The sequence below is a fragment of the Panicum virgatum genome, chromosome 1K (genome assembly GCF_016808335.1).
Source record: "Panicum virgatum strain AP13 chromosome 1K, P.virgatum_v5, whole genome shotgun sequence".
NCBI lineage: Eukaryota > Viridiplantae > Streptophyta > Magnoliopsida > Poales > Poaceae > Panicum > Panicum virgatum.
Genome location: NC_053136.1, coordinates 43,332,998 through 43,353,070, shown reverse-complemented (window position 1 = coordinate 43,353,070; position 20,073 = coordinate 43,332,998). Strand labels below are relative to the sequence as shown.

Here is a 20,073-nt window from a genome sequence, read left to right as displayed (position 1 = left end):
TTTGGGTAAGCAAATCTATATTTAAAAGCCAACTTCTAAATTTTACTCACCCAAATATAGATCTCCACTCCAGCAGGCCGAATAAATTGGGCTTCTATAGAGGGCTCATAGTCATGAATCCTATACATCTTCCGGAAGGTGGGAAAGACATTAAACTTGCAGTGTTTGAAATTCGTGCGGAGTGCATCAAGAGGATGAGATTGGAGCACAGCAGCGCTCCGCGCATGTGCTGCTTAGTGTGCATGGCGCATGTGCGGCTTCGTGCATGGCTGGGTGGTGTGGGGATTCCATTTAGATTCAAAACTTTAATCCTATTTTTCTTTCAAACGGTAAATATATTTTAAATTCCGTTTCAACCATGATGCTATTTAGAATTTATGCAATAAAACAAGATCACATATGCATATGTTTTAATTAATTTTAGTTTTTCTAAAAATATCAACAATCAAAGTATACTATTGCAACATTTGAGTATACATGTTCAACATTTTGTACATACGGTTTCAACATTTTCATATAAAATGTTTAACTAGTTTATAAGAAATATTGTATTAAGTTTGAATGAATGTTGAATGTTGTATTTTAAAATATTGACCGTAGTAGTATAGAGAAAGTGATAATTATTGATAGGGCTTGAAGAGGGAAAAAAAATAAAAGAATGCCATCCACCACCTGTACCTTCCTAACAAGTGGTGAAGTGTAAGCTGCACATGCTTATTGCATGTGCTTGCGCGATTTGACAACGCAGCACATGACTGCTTCTGATGGGCCGCGACACCAATGATAATGGGTTTTGGGTTTTATAGATAGTCTGTTATCTATCTTCCGGAAGGGATATAGGAGCCCCCGCTCATAGTTGGCCGCCCAAATAGAGAGCCACCAAATTTGGGGGGGAGGGAATTTGGAAGATCTACCAAAATGGCAGCCTATTGGAAGGCCTGCTGGAGATCAATTTTTTGCACCTACCAAGTAAATATGGTGATGATAGCTCATTTAGTAGCCCACTGAAGTTGCTCTTGTACACGCAAGCAACGACGCAACTGGAGGGCAAATGGCACATGGCTGAACTTGTTATCAGCACTTGAATATTCGTGGCCACCGGACCACCGTCAACTAAATCGGACGAAAGATGTGCGCTGTCCCCTCAAACACAGTGCCTTCCAAAACCCAAGTATTGATCGCGGCGTACCAAAAGAAAACAGAAAAATCGGTGGGATGATAAAAAGTTTCGAGAGGATTGCAGATCCACAACAGCCGAGACTGTGGACGGCGAGGAGGGGCATGCAGCCGCCTCTACGAAAGCGGCTAAAGCCGCCGCCGGGTCTATGCATAGGATGGTAATAGGTCATGGCTTTAATAACTTCTTCACAGCCTAATAAAATTTTTAAATTTTTTAGTTTAAAATTATATAAGATTAGAATCCGGTTTTTTTAAGACCCGACTCTTAAATTTGTTAGTTTAAACTATTGAGCCTTTACCATCCCTAGTCATGGATCTCATGGAACACGTCGGCGAGCCGTGCGCGAACAGCTTGGCGCGCCGTACGTATCGGGACGGCAAATGGCAGATCACATGGCGGCAGATGGCTCTTGGGGTGCGTATATCGACGCGACGGCGGATGAAACGGCGGCGCCGCGAGGCGAGATGCCCTTTTCGTTTTATGCTCGGTTTGATTCCGCATTATTTTTCCACTCCATGCCTACTAACCCCATGTGTTGTACTACTAGCCTCGGAGGGGACCTCGCAGGCGCCTTCCGCGGAGCTTCGTGTCATCAGGCGGGAGCCGTGGTGTCGGCCCCGTTTGGATCCATCTAAAATTCTAAATGATCCAAACAGATGGGATAAAATATTGCAAGTGGGCTTTTAGTCATGCTGGTAAATGCATGTGATGGGCAGTGGCGGATACAGGATTTCAATTTAGGGTATGTCTAGGTAAAACTTCAAGATAAAAATACGGTAAAATTCAATGTACAATTAGATAATATAACTACAAAATTTTCTAAATAATTATGAGTAGTAAAGAAAATCTAACTAGTAAAGGAAATTGCTCAAATTTTGAGTAGTCCTAGCCTATATGGCCTACCCACTGGGTCCGCCACTGGTGATGGGAACTATCCGTTCCGCAGTTCGACTCCTGGCTTGCACAGAAAAAAAAATTCTCTCGCTTATCCCATATTCAAAGCACAGTTAGGGCCCCGGTCTTTCTCACATGTGACGGGCCACTATGTACGGGTGGGGCAGGGGTTCGGGGGTTTTCTTGACCTGTGTGAGAATGTTTTCTTCTTAATACAATATCGTGGGGCGGTCAGGTCAATCTTTTTTAAATATAGACTAAAATTAGTTATACCTAAACTAAAGTTTAATCTATTAGAGCATCTCCAACAGTCTCTCAATAACTAGTTAATAGGGATATTCTAATATCACTTACATTGTTATTGCTATACGAGTTGCTTTTCCACTCTCCCAATAATCTCATCACAATCCAACTACTTTATTGGAAGAGTCACAACTCCTCCTTTATTTAGGGAGAGTTAGGATGAATTATTGGGTTGTCTCAATAATTATTAGAAAAAGGGAAATGTTAGGAAAGATTATTGGAGTAGTATTTTATTATGAACTCTCCCAAGAACCTATGCGGATGGAATCACCATAATAAGTACAGTTGGAAACTTAAAATAACTGGTGGTTCGATACATGGCATTTTTCCTTATTAGTAATGATAATTGGTTGCTACTTGTTTGGAGAATGGTCCAGCCCATGTACTCAATGTGCCTCAAGTAAAGGCCCGATGGCCTATTTATGAATATTGTACCCACTAGGGTCCTGGTGGCAAATTGTCATCCCTTTTTCTCCTCTGTATAAATGACCCAAGGGGTCAAGAGGAGGGGACTCACATGAGCACTGCACTCCTAACTAGTTCACAAGTTTCGTGCCATCATCTCTCTTTCTCTCTCCATTGCTTGGTGTAGTCACACCCCAACACTAGTTTACTATATTTTGACTTTCAAGTGCGGTTAAATTAGATGGTTTAACATTAAAATTAGTGGGAACAGTTCCCTTTGTGATTTTGTGTGTGGATCAAAATGATAGTTGTTATTCATAGGACAACTCAGCTCAATTTATATATCTGGATTTGTACATACATGGTTGCGTTATTTTGATTAATCTAAAAATCTGAACTAACAAAACAATAGGTTGTGTTGGTTAATAATTGCACACTGTAACAAAGCTAATGATATGCTTCTACACTGTAAACTAGCTAGCACTGTCTAGCGACATAATCACAGTTGCATGTGCTAAATTTGTAAAAATAGAGCAAATATGTGTTTACCACATCAATAGGATAGATATTTTTTATACTTAAATATGATAGATATTGATCCCTGCTCCTCAACCTCCATAGCATCCAAGCGAAAGTGGGCCAGACCATGACATCTGAACTGTTTTTCCAAGTGGAATCACTCGCCTTTTCCAAGCTCTAATGCAATAGTGTCTTAGACGGAATAAAGACACTATAGCACCCAACCTCTGTGTAATGCATCTTCTTAGTAAGAAACACAATTACCACATTAATCAAGGTTATCGGGTGATGGCTCTTCCATGAGGCATACCGAAGAAAAGCATAAAGATCATCCTCGCACTCCTCAACCACACACTGTCAGGAATTTGTTGCACTAGTCGCAGAATATTTGCATAAGCTGTGGGGTCTATTTTTTCTATGGCTTTCAAACGGCTGTGCATCTTGATGAATAATGCTGATTTAGCATCTTTTTCCTCATGTGAGCATGGTTTCGGGCAAGAGGAGAATCACTAATGCAATAGTGTCTTAGACGGAATAAGAGATGTGCTAAATCTTTCGAGATTTGAAGTCCTGAATGAATGTGGACGTGGATAATATTAGCCACAACCTGCATATTACTATTTACTGCATTCACAATTATGGTGATTTGCTATACCAAGGGTAGTAAAGACATTTTGCCTTTAAAATTTCCAAGATAGTGAACAAAGAAGTCCACGAAAACACCAACTAGAGAATATCCCAAACCTTGCAGGACATAAAACCATGCAACAAGAGCAGCTGTGGCCCGCCTCGCATGTGGGGAGTGCTTGAGGTAGCGTCTGGTACCCCCGGGCACATGTACCATAGTAGCTGGTGAAGCCCTGGGTGTCGGCGAAAACTGAAATTGGGTGCGCCACTAGCCCCATGGAGGCACAGAGCCCCTAAGGGCGAGGAGAGAAGGCGTCGTGGGCGAGCGGCGCTGTGGAGGCCTCGACGGCGGTGGGGAGATCTCGGCGGCTGCGCCGCGGGCGAGGATGGGCCTAAGCTGCGGTGGGGAGGCTGCCGCTGCCCCACAGGCTGCGACTAGGCGCCGAGATGCACAGGCGGGGCCCCGCCCTCCTGCCACCACTGTTCCGCAGGCCGCCGCACTGCGCGGAGCACCTCAGGTAGATGTCGCTGCTGCCTTCTCTGCCTGTCGCGACATGGTGGCTATTAGGTAGGAGAGAAGCACCGCGTGGGTGATTTTATCAAGGAAGGTGGGCATTTTTCGATGAAGATGGCGCGAAATGTTGCCGCCAAGTGATTCCTCCGCGCGTGCACCGGATCCTCGTCGCCGTCGACGAGCTGCAGCAATTCGTACAGCGCTCGCGCTGCTTTCGCTTTGTCTTGGACCACGCGCCGAAGCCGGTGACGAACAAGACGACGGCACCGCTCTCTATCCTCAGTAAATGCTGGTTGCGAGGGGGGTTTTCGCAAAACTGTGCATGTCGATGGGCCATCTGTCCGTTAATTGTGCGTGCCACTATGGGTCTACGGCTCACGTTGTTGGACAACAACAGGCATTGTGGAGATTATTTTAACTAGTGCTATCTTTTATTTTTTTAAAAAAAATAGTGCTATCTTTTATGGGTCCACACTTAGGGTTACATAGCATTCTACGTATTGACCATGGCTTAGCCATAATGGCCTATATATGGACGAGGTCGGTGAGAAAAGCGTGCAACGGGCACACATTCCTGCATTCATTTATGTTGTACGCCTGTACCATCCTCTCTCTCAACAAAAATTATGCTGTACTGCGTCTGATCGATCCCATCTTGAATTTAGCGAGCTAGCAAGTAGCAACCACATCTGATCGATCCAAACTTGAATTTTGCGAACTAGCACGTCTTGACATCAACTCATTAAACTTGATACAGATGCTCGTAATGATACGTTCTTTTCAAGGTGGCTTTCTAATTCGCGAGCGCGCGCCACCACAGCTTCTAGCGATCGATCAGACAAAAATCACAGTTACCGCCTCCCCTTTCCGCAGTCCGCACAGGCGCACACTCCCCACGTACTGCATGTCCGAGGGCCTCGTCAAGCTAAGCCCGTGTTTAGATGTTTTGCAAAAAAAATATTTGTGATGGAATCTTGCTAATTTGAAGTACTAAATAAAGTTTATTTACAAAAAAAATTCACAGATGTGTTGTAAATCGCGAGACGAATCTAATGATGTTAATTAATCCATGATTAATTAATAATCAGTAGATGATTACTGTAGCATCATTGTTGCAAATCATAGATTAAGTATGCTCATTAGATTCGTCTCGCGATTTATAGCCCATCTATGCAAAAAGTTTTATAAATAGACTTCATTTAGTACTCCATACATGTGTCGAAACATTCGATGTGACGTTTTTTTGTGTTTACGGGATTTATGGGGTGGGAACTAAACAGGACGTAAAGTCACCGTCCACCCACATGCACACGGTGAGTCCGGATCCCCATTCTCTTTTATCATTTTGAAAAATATATGAGAAAAATATAAAACCAAACTATGTCAGCATAAATTATTTTTAATAAATTATATACGAAAAAATTTATGCATAAATAATCTGCTCATAAGTTATGCATGAAAGTATAAAATATTTGCATAAATTGTATGACACAAAATTATGTGTATAAGTTGTACTACAAAAATTATGCATATAGATTCCTGTTCATAAGTTATGTATGCAAAAAAAACATAAATTGTATGCACACATTGTATAAAAAATTATATTCATAGGTTGTTCAAAAATATTTACAAAAAGTTACGAAGTAAAAATATTAAGGCACAAGAATTGTAATAAAAACGAAAAGAAAAGGCATGTCTTACTGGCTTACTGCTTCCCCACATGCCCATAGCAGCACTGCTCATGCCGGATGCTTCCGTCTGTTTTTGCGTCCAAGCCGGGGATGTGGCGTGCGAGCCGGGCGGACGGCGCGGTCGGAATCGAGCGCCCGGACGCCAGCCAACGCTCACGCGCCGACGCGCGGAACTGGAATTCCGCCTTTCAAGTCGTGGGTGACGTGACCGTCAACAACATATATCTCTCTATAATTTCATCCATCTCAAGATCGGATATACTCAAAAAAAAGTATTGTGTGTGTCTATCGAAAAAAGTTCTCATCTAGACTTTCACCCCTAAAAATCCCCATTCTGATATTAGCAATCAGAATCACGCGTGAGTGTGTGCTGGGGGTGTGTGGTGGTATGCGTCCTTGGTATAGCGCGTTCCTTGACGACTTGGCCAGCCTCGTTTACGTTGTTCGGTCAATATGGACGTCTAGAAATCTTATATGACTCCAACCAAAAGTTTTGCGGCTGAGAATTTACAGCAACCTCCAACATGCTTTTGGTTTCTCGCCTACCGCACGCTCCTCGGAGTCCTCGTCTCCGAAGCCGACAGCGCCACGTCCAGATTCTAGGGGCGCCGCGCCAGCAATTCCGTCGCCGGCTGACGGCGACCGCTGAGTCAACATGGTGGTCAAGCCAGCCGTCCGGACAAGTGACTCCTCCACCGCCGTCCCGCTCACCATTCATTGCGCGAGGCTATCTCCAACCATTCCCCCATCTAACCCCCCAAACATACTATTTACTATATTTTACTACCTCCCTCCAAAAGATTTCTCCCATATAACTCTTTCTCTCCAACCATTCCCCCATATCTATTCCCCCTATATACTATCACTCATTAACTAATTATTTATTTAATGTTTTTTAATTTTAAAAAATCATACAGTATTTGTACTGTCATAATACACATTATCATCATGTTACGGGGCTCAAACAAAATTAATATCGTAAAGAAACAGTGTGATTAGAGATATAGGAGGAGTTGGAACTCACCCTATATTTGTGGGGAGTTTCAACTCCCCATATATAGGGGGAGCTATAGGGGAGGATTTCCCCAACCCCGATATGGGGTGGGGGGAGGGATGGGGGCACCGTCGGAGCTAGACTCAGGGGACAGGTCCCCACCACTACGCTCTTCGGCGTTGGCGCCATAAAGACGAGCTCGGCGGCCGGCGCGAAGGCTAGGCGGCGGAACCGAATCCGCTGCAGTAATGTCCCCTGCAGTTGGGTCACTGCCACGTGGGCCCCACTGCGTGCAGGCCCCACACGCAGTGACTCAACTGCGGGGGACGTAACTGCAGCGGAGCCTCGTCCGCGGCGGAACGGCTCTTTCCTCTCGCTCCCAGCCGCCATGGCGAATTTAATGCCTCCCGGCTGCTAGCTCGCCAAGACGCCAACCAATCCCATCTTCCCCGGCGCGCGAGCTGCTCTAGCCTGACGATGGCGCTGCTGAGGGGATGCCTCTGCAGATCCGAGGAAGACTTCAGAGGTAACCGACCGTCTCCCGATCGATGCTTCTCTCCATGTTCTGCTTACTAGTAGTACTAGTTCTCATGCTTTTTTACTGGACATGAATTGGCATAGTTTTCTGCCAATGTTTTCTCTTGTCTTTTTTTTTACATCTTCCGACAACGATGTTGCAGAATCCAAATCATGGCGTTGAGAACTTTTAAGTTTCATCAACTAGCTCGTTTGAAGGGCTAGTCGTCCACAGCTGACTAGGATTGCTGTCTTGTTTTATCATGAAACAGGGCTTCGCAACTTGGAGAACCTCCGGTTGTTCTCGTACAAGGAGATCAGAGCGGCAACGAACAACTTCGACCGGAGTAACAAGCTGGGCCGAGGTGGCTTTGGAACTGTGTACAAGGTACTGCGTCCAAGATATTTTATGCGTTGATTCCTTGCTAATCTTTTTTTTAAGAAAATTCTTTGCTAATCTCAACTGCAAGCAGATCCTCCCTCGCGTGAGAGATTCCCTTTTCTTTTAAAGAAAGAAAGAAAGCAAGAGCGAGAGATTCTTAGATGAAACCGTGTAGATGTTTTTGTAACACAGGGAGTATGGGGAGATGGCACCGCATTTGCTGCAAAGGTTTTGTGTTCTGAATCCGAGCAGGGGATCAAGGAATTCCTAGCTGAAATCGAGAGCATTTCTGAAGCCAAGCACGCGAACCTCGTCAGGCTGCTGGGCTGCTGCATCCAGAGGAAGAACAGAATCCTCATCTACGAATACCTCGAGAACAACAGCCTTGATCATGTGTTGCAGGGTAACTGAACCATCAATCTACTCCCTCATCTGACATCTACTTGAAGCTGGAATGCGTTCCTCTTGATCGCACGTGCTTATTGTTTTAGTCTCTTGGGTTCAGGGAACGGAGCGACGCGCCTGACTTGGAGCACGAGGGCGGACATCTGCGTGGGCACTGCCAAGGGGCTGAGCTATCTGCACGAGGAGCACGAGCCGAACATCGTGCACAGAGACATCAAAGCCAGCAACGTCCTTCTCGACAGAGACTACAGGCCGAAAATCGGAGATTTTGGGCTGGCAAAGCTGTTTCCGGACAATGTTACGCACATCAGCACAGGCGTGGTCGGAACGTGGTAAAAGCAGTGCTGAAGATTACTAATTAAGCTCTCTTTTTTTCCTTCTGAGAAATAGAATCTTATTAAGAAGCCTTAATGAAGTTCTGAAGAATCTGAAAACATTTGTTCCTGACATCTGTCTGGCTCTCTGCAGCGGGTACTTGGCGCCTGAGTATTTTGTGCACGGGCAGCTGACCAAGAAGGCCGACGTGTACAGCTTCGGGGTGCTTGTCCTCGAGATCATCAGCGGGAGGAGGATCTCGCAGACGATCCGCTCAGACATGTTCCTGGTGCGAGAGGTGAGACGAGATCAATTCTCCTTCCTGCCGGTCTAGCTCCTTCCTCTCGCCTCGCGTCGTCATCTTCAATTTCCTGCGGGTTGCAGGCGTGGGTGCTGCACCAGCAGGGCAGCCTGCTGGACATGGTGGACGCGCGCATGGAGGGCTACCCGGAGGAGGAGGCGCTGCGGTACCTCAGGGTGGGGCTGGCCTGCACGCAGGCGGCGCCCAGCAGCCGCCCCACCATGGGCCAGGTGGTGGCCCTCCTGTCGCGGCCCGTCGCGCAGGGTTAACCTTACCGGTGGGAACCGGACCGTTCCGGTTTCGGCCGGTACCCAACCGACCAAAATTCAAAATTTAAATTTAAATTCAAAAAATGAAAAATTTCTAAAAAATACTTCAAGTTGCGATGAATCTAATGGTATCAAATTTTCTCAAAAATTCGTTCATTTAGTATAGTTTGCGGGGATTTAAAGTTAAATCAAAAAAGAAAAAGAAAAAAAATGGGCCGGCCCATTAAGGCCCACCAGTCAAACCGGTTAAACCAGCCGGTAAACCGGTCAAATCGGTCGGTAAACCGGTCAAACCCCCCGGTAAACCAGTTGCACGAGAGCTTTTGAATTTGGATTTGAATTCAAACCGGTAAAACCGACCGGTAAACCGGTCGGAACCTGTTGCCCGAGAGCTTTTGAATTTATTTGAATTTGGATTTGAATTCAACCGGTTCCGACCGGTAACCGGTCAAACCGATCCGGTAAATCGGAACCGGAGCCCGACAGTTATCAGTTACCGGTCGGGAAATAAAACCCTGCGCGCTGCACGAGCACGAGGCGGCGATGATGCGCCCGCGAGCACCGCGCGGCCCCGGACGGCCCGAGCGCACTCGTGCAAACGTCGGCGAAGGCGAGGTGGCCGCCGCCGCCGCCGCCCGCGGAGGAGGAGCCGGCCGTGTGCTCTGCCTCGTTCACGTACAGCGAGGTTGCTCCGAGGTAGGCAGCTTCCTAGCTGCCTCAGGCACACTGTAGTCTGTAGCACCGAAGCCGGCGGCTGTTGCCACTCGTCAGGTCCGCGTTAACAATTAGGAAAAATTCCTTGTGTGATAGCGATACTTGAGAGATAGATCACTTGCAAACAGAGAGCGATACCGACGAAGCAGCTTTTTCACCCAGACGGTATAGCTTCTCCTTCACCAGCAGAAACCGGCTTTTTCTACCTCACATTTGGAGTGCAACTGGAATCGGATGTGGAGTTCAATCAGGATCCATCCTGAATATTACTGCAATCAACTCGTGAAATCGAGAGGACCCAAACTGAATATTAGTGCAATCCAACTCGTGAGATCGAGATCGAACGCACGCCGCAAAAATGGAGCGATGTGGATGCAAAAGGGCCAAAAGAATTACGGGCGTACACTCCCAATCTCGCAAAGGGGGTCAAACCATATATTACACCGATGCCTACAACATACAATGAGTCTTGTCAGCCACTGTATTCATCAACCGCTACAAAGATTGGCTGCCTACAGTTACAAAGACTGACTACATCAACATATACTAGCGATTCTATTAAACCGAGCAGTTCTGCGCAACCTAGCCTGAGAAACTAATACTAAACCTGTCAATCTACAGCTAGGACCCCGAGTATGCAGGTCGCTGGGTGCCTGGGTACCAACTTTCGCCTGATATTTCACTTTCACTTATGATTGCCTTGGTCGCAAATGCATCGCATAGGATGAGTGGATCAGCACCCAATAGGCCAGATTTTCCTGAGAGAGAAAATGTCCACCAGCTACAGCTCCTCTTCGATCACCAAAATGAATTGGTGCTGCATCAACTCCCAGTTCAAGCTTCAAATTTCCAGATCCACAAGGATTACACCAACATGGTGCGACTCCGTGCTATCAAGTCATCGCCAACATAAATACTGCAGGAAGTCATCGCCACCATAAATACTTCAATTTTCTTGGCGCTCCCATAACCATCTGTCTGGAGCTGATAGCTCATAGTCTTATCCAGTTCAGAAGTCCAGTGCCCAGGCACATCATTTATGCGAAACTCTCAGGGAACATGGCCTTCGATCCTGGAGTATGTTCCATAAGGAACCCTCTGCACCCTTGGAAAATCTGGCTTGAAGCGCTTATTAAAATTTGGTACCAATGACCTGTGGTAAATGGCAATTATATGGTCATTTAAATCATACTGAAATAGAATTTATAATAGGAACACTACAAAGACAATGATCAAATCTAATCTGACGCAGTGACATTAATACCAAAAGCTGCAAAACTACAATCTGAACCCGAAAAAAAAATTGATGTCAAATGGTGACTGGAACATGAGATGACATTTTACATACATGACCCAACCCTGCTAAGACACCACGATTTTTCCATGGTACACTCTTCCTAATCTGAAATAACGTAGAACCAGGGGCAGTCCAGACTATCACCAAGCACAGCACTGTGTCCTCACCTACCAAATTGGACCATTGACCACCACTTTACTACATGGCTCACCTCCTTCCCTATCAAATTTGACCATTGATCACCACTTTGTTATATGGAACCAATAAAAAATTTAATGAATATGGACTTAGACCTACTGGCTAGCAAACAAAAAGGTTGGAACCAAGAAACATCTTGCCATTCCATTCAATACAGAAGTCCAGCCACGATAGGTCTTTTTTGGTATTAACACCAAAAGATATCAGATATGCAAATACCCAAAGGCCAACAAATAATCACCTTGGAGAACCAGACCGTTTATGACCGAGTTGACCTAGCATGGATCTTAAAGTTACAATGGCCTCATCAGCAGCCTGCGAAGTGAAAAATATATATATAAAATTCAAGGCAGAAACATGACATCTAAGCTATATCCAATCTAGAAAAAACAAATTACTGTATCCAATCAAGGAAAGCCCATTATAGATTAAAACCTCACATACAAATAGAATATATTGTTTCTACTACAAAATACATTCCTAGACAGTAAAATATCCAAGCTAGAGTGGCCACTAAAAATGCAATATTTGAGAAATTGGCCTTCCGAAAATCTAGAAGATGGTTTGATTGATCTCACAAACTATTGAACTTGTTCAATCGAACCACTTTTAATGATCTGAGCCCTTAACCTAACCAATTTGTCTACCAGGCTAATCTCTTAGTCCCATTGATAACAAAATCACGTGTTACAAAACTTTTGCCATGTGGGAATGACAATGAACCACCTTTTGCCGTGCCACTTAACCTTCAAAGGAATAACAATGAACCACCTTTTTCCATGTTACTTAACCTTTTGACTAACGAGATGAATCCAGACTTTCTTAGGGCACAGAAACTAAACTAACAAATGGAAAACAAATTGATTTATTCATTATGAAACTGCTTATACCTGGAGTTTTGCCTCTTCCCATGTTAGCGCAACTCCTTTGCCTAGAATTTGTCCACCAACTTCTACCTGAGCATAAGATTCTTTCCTGAGTGAGCCATCTGGAGGAGATGGACGAGCTTGAAAATTTAAGCTGTATCCCTCAATCGTGCACTGAAATGTGTTTTCATATATATCATTCATTTGTGTTATAAAAGATCAAGTCAAACAACTAATAATTGACCAGGTACTTACAAGTTCCTTGAGAGCAGCAACAGAACCTCCTGTTTTTTGGGAGTTATTATCCTCCATTTTCATAAAGCGAGATTCCTCAGAAGTACTTGAAACTGGCAACATCCCATCCCTCGTATTTCCAGAGTATCCAACATAGTTGCGGTTGGTACCAAAACCATTTTCTTTCAGATCAGTCATCTTATTTGGATCAGATGACAGGTATTTATCTGCAGGAAAATTTACTATGTCAAACTCAATAAAATAGACTACTGCATAAAAATGTTTTAGCAATGAGCAAAACACAAGAATGCCAACAATTTGCCTTGTTTGCCATATATAAAATGAAAACAAGCTCTACCTAGTTGTCAAAGAACTAAAGTTGAAACCAAGCCACTATTGGAGATGAAACTCAATTGGCTGCACAACACCAATGACATAAATAAGATGAGATAAAACTTACCGGCCAAGTTTCTTAATGACATTTCTGCAGCTTGCCGCTGCGCTTCTCTCCTTGTCCTACCAATTCCTTCACCTATCTTTTCCCCAACAATCCAAACCTGGATGAGGTATGAAAAAACAGAGCGAGGAAGGGAGGGAAATAAAGTACAGTTAGTTATGGCAGGCAGATGATAGTTCAGAGAAGTTTTCCTTCAAATAGACAATGGAAAGTCAGATACCAAAGTAAATTTCAGTTGTCGGTCAGATTTGTGAATCTCCTCTGTGAATTATATTGAGGTATATTGCAGTGTAGGAAATTTTATCAAAAATAGTTATTTCTACACATCTTTCACAACTTCCAATTATTCTAGCGATGGACTTCCTTGTTAGATGAAGTTGCTGATATGATGAAACCAATTAAGAGAAGAGATTCTAATCTACCTCAATAGAGAACTGTAGATCTGCAGTATCACATAATGTTGACCTGTACTCCACCTAAACACAAAAGGAAATGTCAACCAAGATTAAAGACAATTCTTCCGATCCATAAGTATTGAATGCTACCCACTACCTTAGATCCACACTTCAGCGCAATTCCCTCTAGTATGCCAGCAGAGGTCCCTGCATATTGTGCAAAGTGTCTTCCTGATTCTAACTGGTTGTTTCTCTGCCTTGAGGGAACATGCCGAGCTGATAGCTCCTCACCTTCATGGCATAAACAAACTTAAGCATAATCCATGCTAAAAGAACATCATATTTTTACCCAGCTATGCTCAATAAAAGTGAAATTGTTGGTCTATCGAATTACTAGCTTCCTTAATTATGCCAGCATTAGTGGGTCCTTATGTGGAATAATTAATTATTCCACATTAATGCAGCAATTCATCACAAAATCATCTGCATATTGCTTGTCATATCTAGCAGCAGGATAATTACAACAATTGCAAGAAGTTTCTCCTTGTTTATCAAGGCCATAGCTGCTAAATTTTTATGATGCCCAAAGATCCAACGAGGTGAATCATGTGTTGAAGAGACAACCATATAGAGAATGAAAAAAGTATAGGTACAATGGGAAGTATGAGCTGTGCCCGGTAGCATGCAGTGGCAGCGATGACGAGAAAAGGAATATTGAAAGTAAATTCCCGACATTCAGCCATACTATAGACGTTCCAGAATATGAATTGTATGTTTGATCATCACATTAAGTAGTAGAGATAAACCCAAAATGACCAATCAGGTCAAACCAATTAAACTACGGCTACTGACCAAACTTATACCTAACATCTTTTTAGCAAGCATAGGTGTGGTAACACATGAAAAGGGAGGACAAGAAAAGTGCCCTCTCAACATGAACAGTAAAACTCAAGAGGGTTGGGGTGTAAATTGATAAAACATACCAGAAAAGGCTATGTATTTTGGAGGTCCATGGTTCTGAAGCATGTGGTGATCCTCAGTATGTGGTAGCTACATCAATCGAATGTTGTCATTAAGTGTCTACATGGATACTTAGCAAAGCAAACAGACTCAAAAAAAATTATTCAATTCACCTACCTGAGTGGAAAACCTCTGGTTCTGATAGCTAAATCTATCAGAGGACATAGGACTATCGCCACCATGAAAGAATGAAGGATGAGGTGGCTGATTTTTCTCATAGAACATAGAATCAGATTGTCCAGTGAAACCTGCTGAACCTCTATTCAGATTACTTGGATTAATACCATCCTCTGTGGGAAACCAATTGCCATGAGGTTGCACTGGTGGAACTGGGACTTGCACTGGTGGTATTGCTGGGAGTGGAGGTGTAGGATCTCTTGTGTCTTGACCATGCTGTAATATGAGAAGCCTTCTCCTTGTGTCCGGATCCAACTCAGACTCAGGAACTTCACCCTCTTCTCTAGCTGGAGAACCTTGCAGTGGATCTGAAAAACCTGGTTGAACAACTGGTTGGTTGAATGGAGGTGGCGTCATGCCAAGGGGTGGGGCAACTGGCGCAACTGAAGACGGAACTAAATTCTGGGCAGGGACCACTGGCATGACAAAGCTCGCCACTGTTGGATGGAATCCTTGAGAATTGCCTGATGCTTCCTGGAAGTTGTTAAGAATTTAAGATAGATATAAGAGAATAAATGGGGGCATAAAGAACTAAAAAAAATAAGGGTACATAATGACACATTGGGAGTTAATTTTGTACAAAATTAAATGACTCAAAAAATGTCAGCATCTCACTAGAAAAATTCTTCATGTTGTCATGTACTCATGTGTTTCAAATAAACAAATTACTCAAAACAGACATCAAATCATAATTTTAACAAACAGATATCTATACAGCTTAGTTATGGAACAAATACATCTTAGTATGAACTGTTTTTGTATTTTTAGGCAATGTTAGAATCTTTGTTGAACTGAAAGTGAAAAGTTTTCTTGATAACTGTTTGTTATGGACATATGTGATTTGTGCTGCTACGATATAAGATATTCTGCAAACTAAAATTTCTGTCAAATGATTTAGTAAATATATAACACATTTTTTTCAGAAATTGTGCCAATAGCTGCCACAGATTATTATTGGATGTCTTTTTGTTTGCAAAATCGATGACTTCAGGAAAAGAAAACCAAAATTTGAGTCATGAAAAGAACAAACCTTCATTCTCCGCTCAACCTCAGCATCTGCCATACCATCAAAAGGCAGTGCATCTCTATTCCCATTCACTGCTGCAACATTATCATCCTACAAAGATGAAAAGAACTGTTATTTACTGAGAAGCGAACACAGAAGCAACAAACGTTCCGAACTTACCTCTGTTATCAAATAGTTGCCAACATCCGGAGCAGATGAGATATCATTTACCTCATCCTCATAGGAAATATTACTAATCCTCGGCAAGAGGCCTTCATCGAAGTCTCTGTCAATTGAGCCAAGCAATTCTATGTAAAAAAATCTACTGGACTCACTGTGGTATGTTACAAAAAACAAATACACACAAAAGTCTACAAAAGCATTAGAGAAAAAACAATCTTACTTGAAGAAACTACCCCTAACATTGCATGCAACATTTCTGGCGACACACAGAACTGGTATAGGACAATTTGCCTAGAAGGTGAAAACTTTGTTAGTGACTATATGATATATTCGTAGTGGCACAGGGCTACAGGCTATGAACTTCACCTCTGCTTGAGGAGCATAATATGGAGTGAATGCTGGAACCACATGAACTCTAGATTGATCTTTCTCATCCCAAACTTTTAGGCGATCATCAATTACTAATGCCATTCCAGGATGGCAAGAACCATCATGGAAAACATTTAGCAAGGACTTTTTCAAACCTGTCGATGGTAACTTTGTATTAACATCAGTATGACGGAACTAGGAAAAAAAGAAAGAAAATGTGCACAAAGCAAATTTAAAATTTGAGCTGCAATTTTGAGAGTTTGTCAGCTTCTCACTATGACAACACTTGGGGTCAAATTACACTATGCTTCATTTGTACTTGTTCAGAAATGTTGGTTCATGTATATGTGCAACACTTAGGTCATAAGAACTGGTGTCAAACGGTTAGGGCACCTGGGCTGCGACCTATAGAATCAATCAAGTATTCCCATCTACCATCCTACAAGAAATGAGAAAAATAGCATACCAGATTTTACACACACCATTCGATCATGAAGTTGAACAGAATTAATCAATCTTGAATCTGGATCAAGCAATCTCCACATTTCTAAAGCATAATCTCTCTCTGCCATTGTACACACATAGACCTCAAAACGCTTGCGCCCTCTTGCAATTAAGTAACTGCGAAGATCCTCCCAGGCTGGCCTTAAACGGACGAGAACACTTGTATCCCTTATCTACATAAAACAGTACAGATCAGTCTGGCCTTTTGGTAATTTTTGTGCAACCAAAATAGTAAGTGCAAACAGTAAGCTTGGATGACCAAATCTAGTAAGATACTAAACAACTGCTATTACTAAGCAAGAATACAAATCTCCTCATACATTCGTCCATAGGCCTAACACAAAATGAAATAGTTTGACTGATAATTTCTATAACTGATAGGTACGAAAGTACGACAAATTCCATGACGCTAAGAGCTTTTGCTTTTATAAAGACCTTTAGGATCTTTTGCCTTATAAAAAATTATGAGACAGAGTTCGATACTGCAAAGAAGCAGGTTTATCATGTTCCAGGTAGTACAAATATGACATTCGCTTAGGGTACTGATGTGCAACGAAAATCCAAACAGAAAGCACACCGCACTATGCAGTTATAATAAATCTATGTGCTGATAAAGATATGCTGCCATGGACAGCCCCAAATAAAGTTCAAGCGATTTAACACATACCAGAGGATTTATTCTTGTCAAGATAATGTTTTTATCTTGTAATCTTATAACTGGACGTGTCATTGGTTGCTGGTTATCAGACAATGGTGGAACAACCTCAGGTTGCGCTTTATACACGTTCCCATCATCATAGACCTGATCACCTTCTATATATTGCTTTAGTATGGACTTATCATCTTGGTACCTCTTGACCTCTGATAGCATACCATTCCTACGCTGTGGATCTGTTTCATTACTCAGCTTTCTTTGAAGAGCATCAATTCTGTCCTCAAAAGACCGTGATGTATTGGCAACAATCAATGTCTCATCAAGGTCAAACACAATACCCAGGCACCGAAGATTTAACATGGTCAAGCAAGAATTGTACAAGCCAAATGGCAATCTATAACCCCAGAAACATGCATGATTTGTCAAGTTTCTTCTGGACGTCATCGCAACTAAATGCAATTCTTCATCTCCTAGAGGAACAACTGCGGTCTGCAAGGGCAAGGAATTATAAGGTTCAAGGTAATGTATACAGTATAAAATTATAAATACAGTTTCCAAAATGAACTAGCAGAAACCAAAGATTAAGTGGCAGCTGAAGGTGGGTGTTTAAACAGCATTACGTCTCGAAGAGGTAACTAATAATATATAAGGCAGATCTTAAATTCTCACAAATATTTATACGAAATATAAGGGTGCCAAAAAACAGCAGAAAGGAGTAAAACCTTCAACACTGCAAAACCGGAATCCATTGTCATTTTATTCTTATGAATATCCTGAATTCTAAAGCAGCAGAGTTTAATGGGATATGGACATGTCCATATCGAAGCACCAAAAAATTCTACTTTACAGTATTGCCAAAAACCATATTTACCAATAAATTATGGTAGAGAAAAACAGTAGCACAGGTTCTTAAGTTCAGTCAAACCATACAAAGAAGCACCTGAGAGTAACAATAACTTCATGATAGATTGAGATGCTCCGGATTATGTTTTATTAGTTCCCTCAACTTGTCAGAATTCAGGATTCAAAATTTAGATTCAAGTAAAGTGATGATACGATGTTAATAATTGTCAACTAATGCTAAAGACAATGATGCAAAGTCCACGATTATCATATGAATACCAAATTTTCACGTCATCAGACTAGTGTGCCTCAATTCCAAAGAACCAGTACATATCATTAGGACATCCAGTGGCTGATTGTCCAGTTCCGAAAATTAAACCTCTTCTGATGTCCTTCCAACTAGCCTCAGTAAAGTCATGCTAAAACTCTATTAGCTTGAAAAATGTGTCCATGTCCATATAACATAAGACTTTGTGATAATCATGCAAATTCAAGTCGGTGTCATCACTGACAAAATTTCAGTGCATATTTAGTCATCCGTCCACATCCTATCAAAAATCCTTGTCCACAGTGATCGTTCAAGTAAAATTAAATAAATTACTCCAGCACTAATAAATGCCTAATAAGGATTAATTATGGTCCTGTAAACTTGTCTCGTACGAATAAAAAATTTCCCATCCATCAAAACTGTCCATGTAAAATTAGAGATTCTTTCATGTGTCCAGGTTGTTCCTCTTTTTAGACTCTGGATGTGAATCTCTATTTATGTCAGGAATAATCTGTATATACCTTGTTGTCCCTGAGGCAAGCGGCGTGCATGGCAACGAGCGGCTGTGGCGCCACGTCGGTGACGGCGGGCGGCCTGGACTCCATGACGAGGCATCGGGCGTCGACGGCCACCGTGTGCATGACGGCGAGCGGCGGGCACCGCTCGCTGGGCGGGGAAAGGCGGTCAACGCGGATTTCTCGTGCCCACGCCGCCACGGCCAAGCCGGCGCTCGCCTCGCCCTTCGGCCACACCTCCACCTCTCCGATTGAGGTGTTCCCGTAATAAACCATGGACTTGAACATATTCTCTCTAGATCCAACAAAAAACAAGCAGATCCCAAACGGATCAAGCAGATCTTCAGGTCAAGGGTTCGTTCTGGGCATCCAAAACAAGGGGCCTGCCTCACACAGGTAGATCTCCAGGATCTGCAAGCCCCCTTGCGGATCTGTTCTTGTGAATCGTTCGAAACGAGAAAAAAAAAACCACAAAAACAGGTAGGGGAAAGCAGATAGACGTGTGTGGCCTTAGTGAACGATTCTTAAGACCGTGTTCGAATTCTTCACCGTTTCTGACCAGATTTGGTGCGTCAGGTGAGGATTCGCTGGGTGGCTTGTTCAGATCCAGGGGGAGTTCGTGCTCTACCGCATCAATGGGGGACGCGTTGTGGACGGTGTGGAGAGAGAGAGAGAGAGAGAGTTGGAGGTGGGAGAGAGGCTTGCGTTTGATCAGATTGCGATACGGCGTTGGAGAGCAGATGGATTTATTTTGGCAGGTGGCGGGGGAGGGCAGTGGTGTACCGGTGAGGGTTGGTATTATCGGCAAGCAATTATTACAAATTTCTTGCATTTTAATTTGATTTTTCTTTATTTGCGTGTCTCTTTTTCTCTGCTCACCGAAAGCGTCTGGTTCTGGCCTCGTGGCACGTCACGTGTGTCCCTGGTGGAGTGGTGGGGCCAGGGAGGTAGTTGACCTCTTTTACTCTGTTTTCTATGGTTGGCCACCTGGCCGTCCAAATCAGTGTCAAGCAAAGGAGAGAGATCGGCGTCCTTTTCTTGCGCACATTACTTTCAA

The 20,073-nt window shown here is 43.1% G+C and overlaps 2 protein-coding genes across 4 annotated transcripts; one reads left to right on the top strand and one right to left on the bottom strand.

Moving 5' to 3' along the window:
- Positions 1 to 7,478: 7,478 nt before the first annotated feature.
- On the top strand, positions 7,479 to 10,047 carry LOC120655585 (cold-responsive protein kinase 1-like). Its single transcript, XM_039933481.1, has 7 exons — positions 7,479 to 7,653; positions 7,916 to 8,031; positions 8,218 to 8,428; positions 8,531 to 8,762; positions 8,899 to 9,043; positions 9,130 to 9,302; positions 9,834 to 10,047. Exons 1-7 carry the CDS (start codon positions 7,605 to 7,607, stop codon positions 10,045 to 10,047), a joined length of 1,140 nt encoding a protein of 379 aa, XP_039789415.1. The 5' UTR covers positions 7,479 to 7,604.
- Positions 10,048 to 10,430: 383 nt separating this feature from the next.
- Positions 10,431 to 19,757, bottom strand: LOC120710255 (RNA polymerase II C-terminal domain phosphatase-like 1). 3 transcript variants are annotated; one of them, XM_039995903.1, is made up of 16 exons: positions 19,023 to 19,756; positions 17,403 to 17,879; positions 16,698 to 16,908; positions 16,229 to 16,386; positions 16,083 to 16,153; positions 15,860 to 15,965; positions 15,704 to 15,790; positions 14,614 to 15,147; positions 14,460 to 14,526; positions 13,634 to 13,767; positions 13,504 to 13,557; positions 13,085 to 13,181; positions 12,646 to 12,851; positions 12,415 to 12,480; positions 11,766 to 11,839; positions 10,431 to 11,182 (listed from the first exon to the last, which is right to left on the bottom strand). In XM_039995903.1, the coding sequence occupies exons 1-16, from the start codon at positions 19,302 to 19,304 to the stop codon at positions 11,080 to 11,082; spliced, it is 2,727 nt and encodes a 908-aa protein (XP_039851837.1). In that variant the 5' UTR covers positions 19,305 to 19,756; the 3' UTR covers positions 10,431 to 11,079. The 3 variants fall into 3 exon arrangements, with proteins under 3 accessions (XP_039851837.1, XP_039851835.1, XP_039851841.1); XM_039995901.1 differs by having other exon boundaries at positions 12,415 to 12,564; positions 19,023 to 19,304; XM_039995907.1 differs by lacking the exon at positions 11,766 to 11,839 and having other exon boundaries at positions 11,063 to 11,182; positions 19,023 to 19,757.
- Between the last annotated feature and the right edge of the window lie 316 nt (positions 19,758 to 20,073).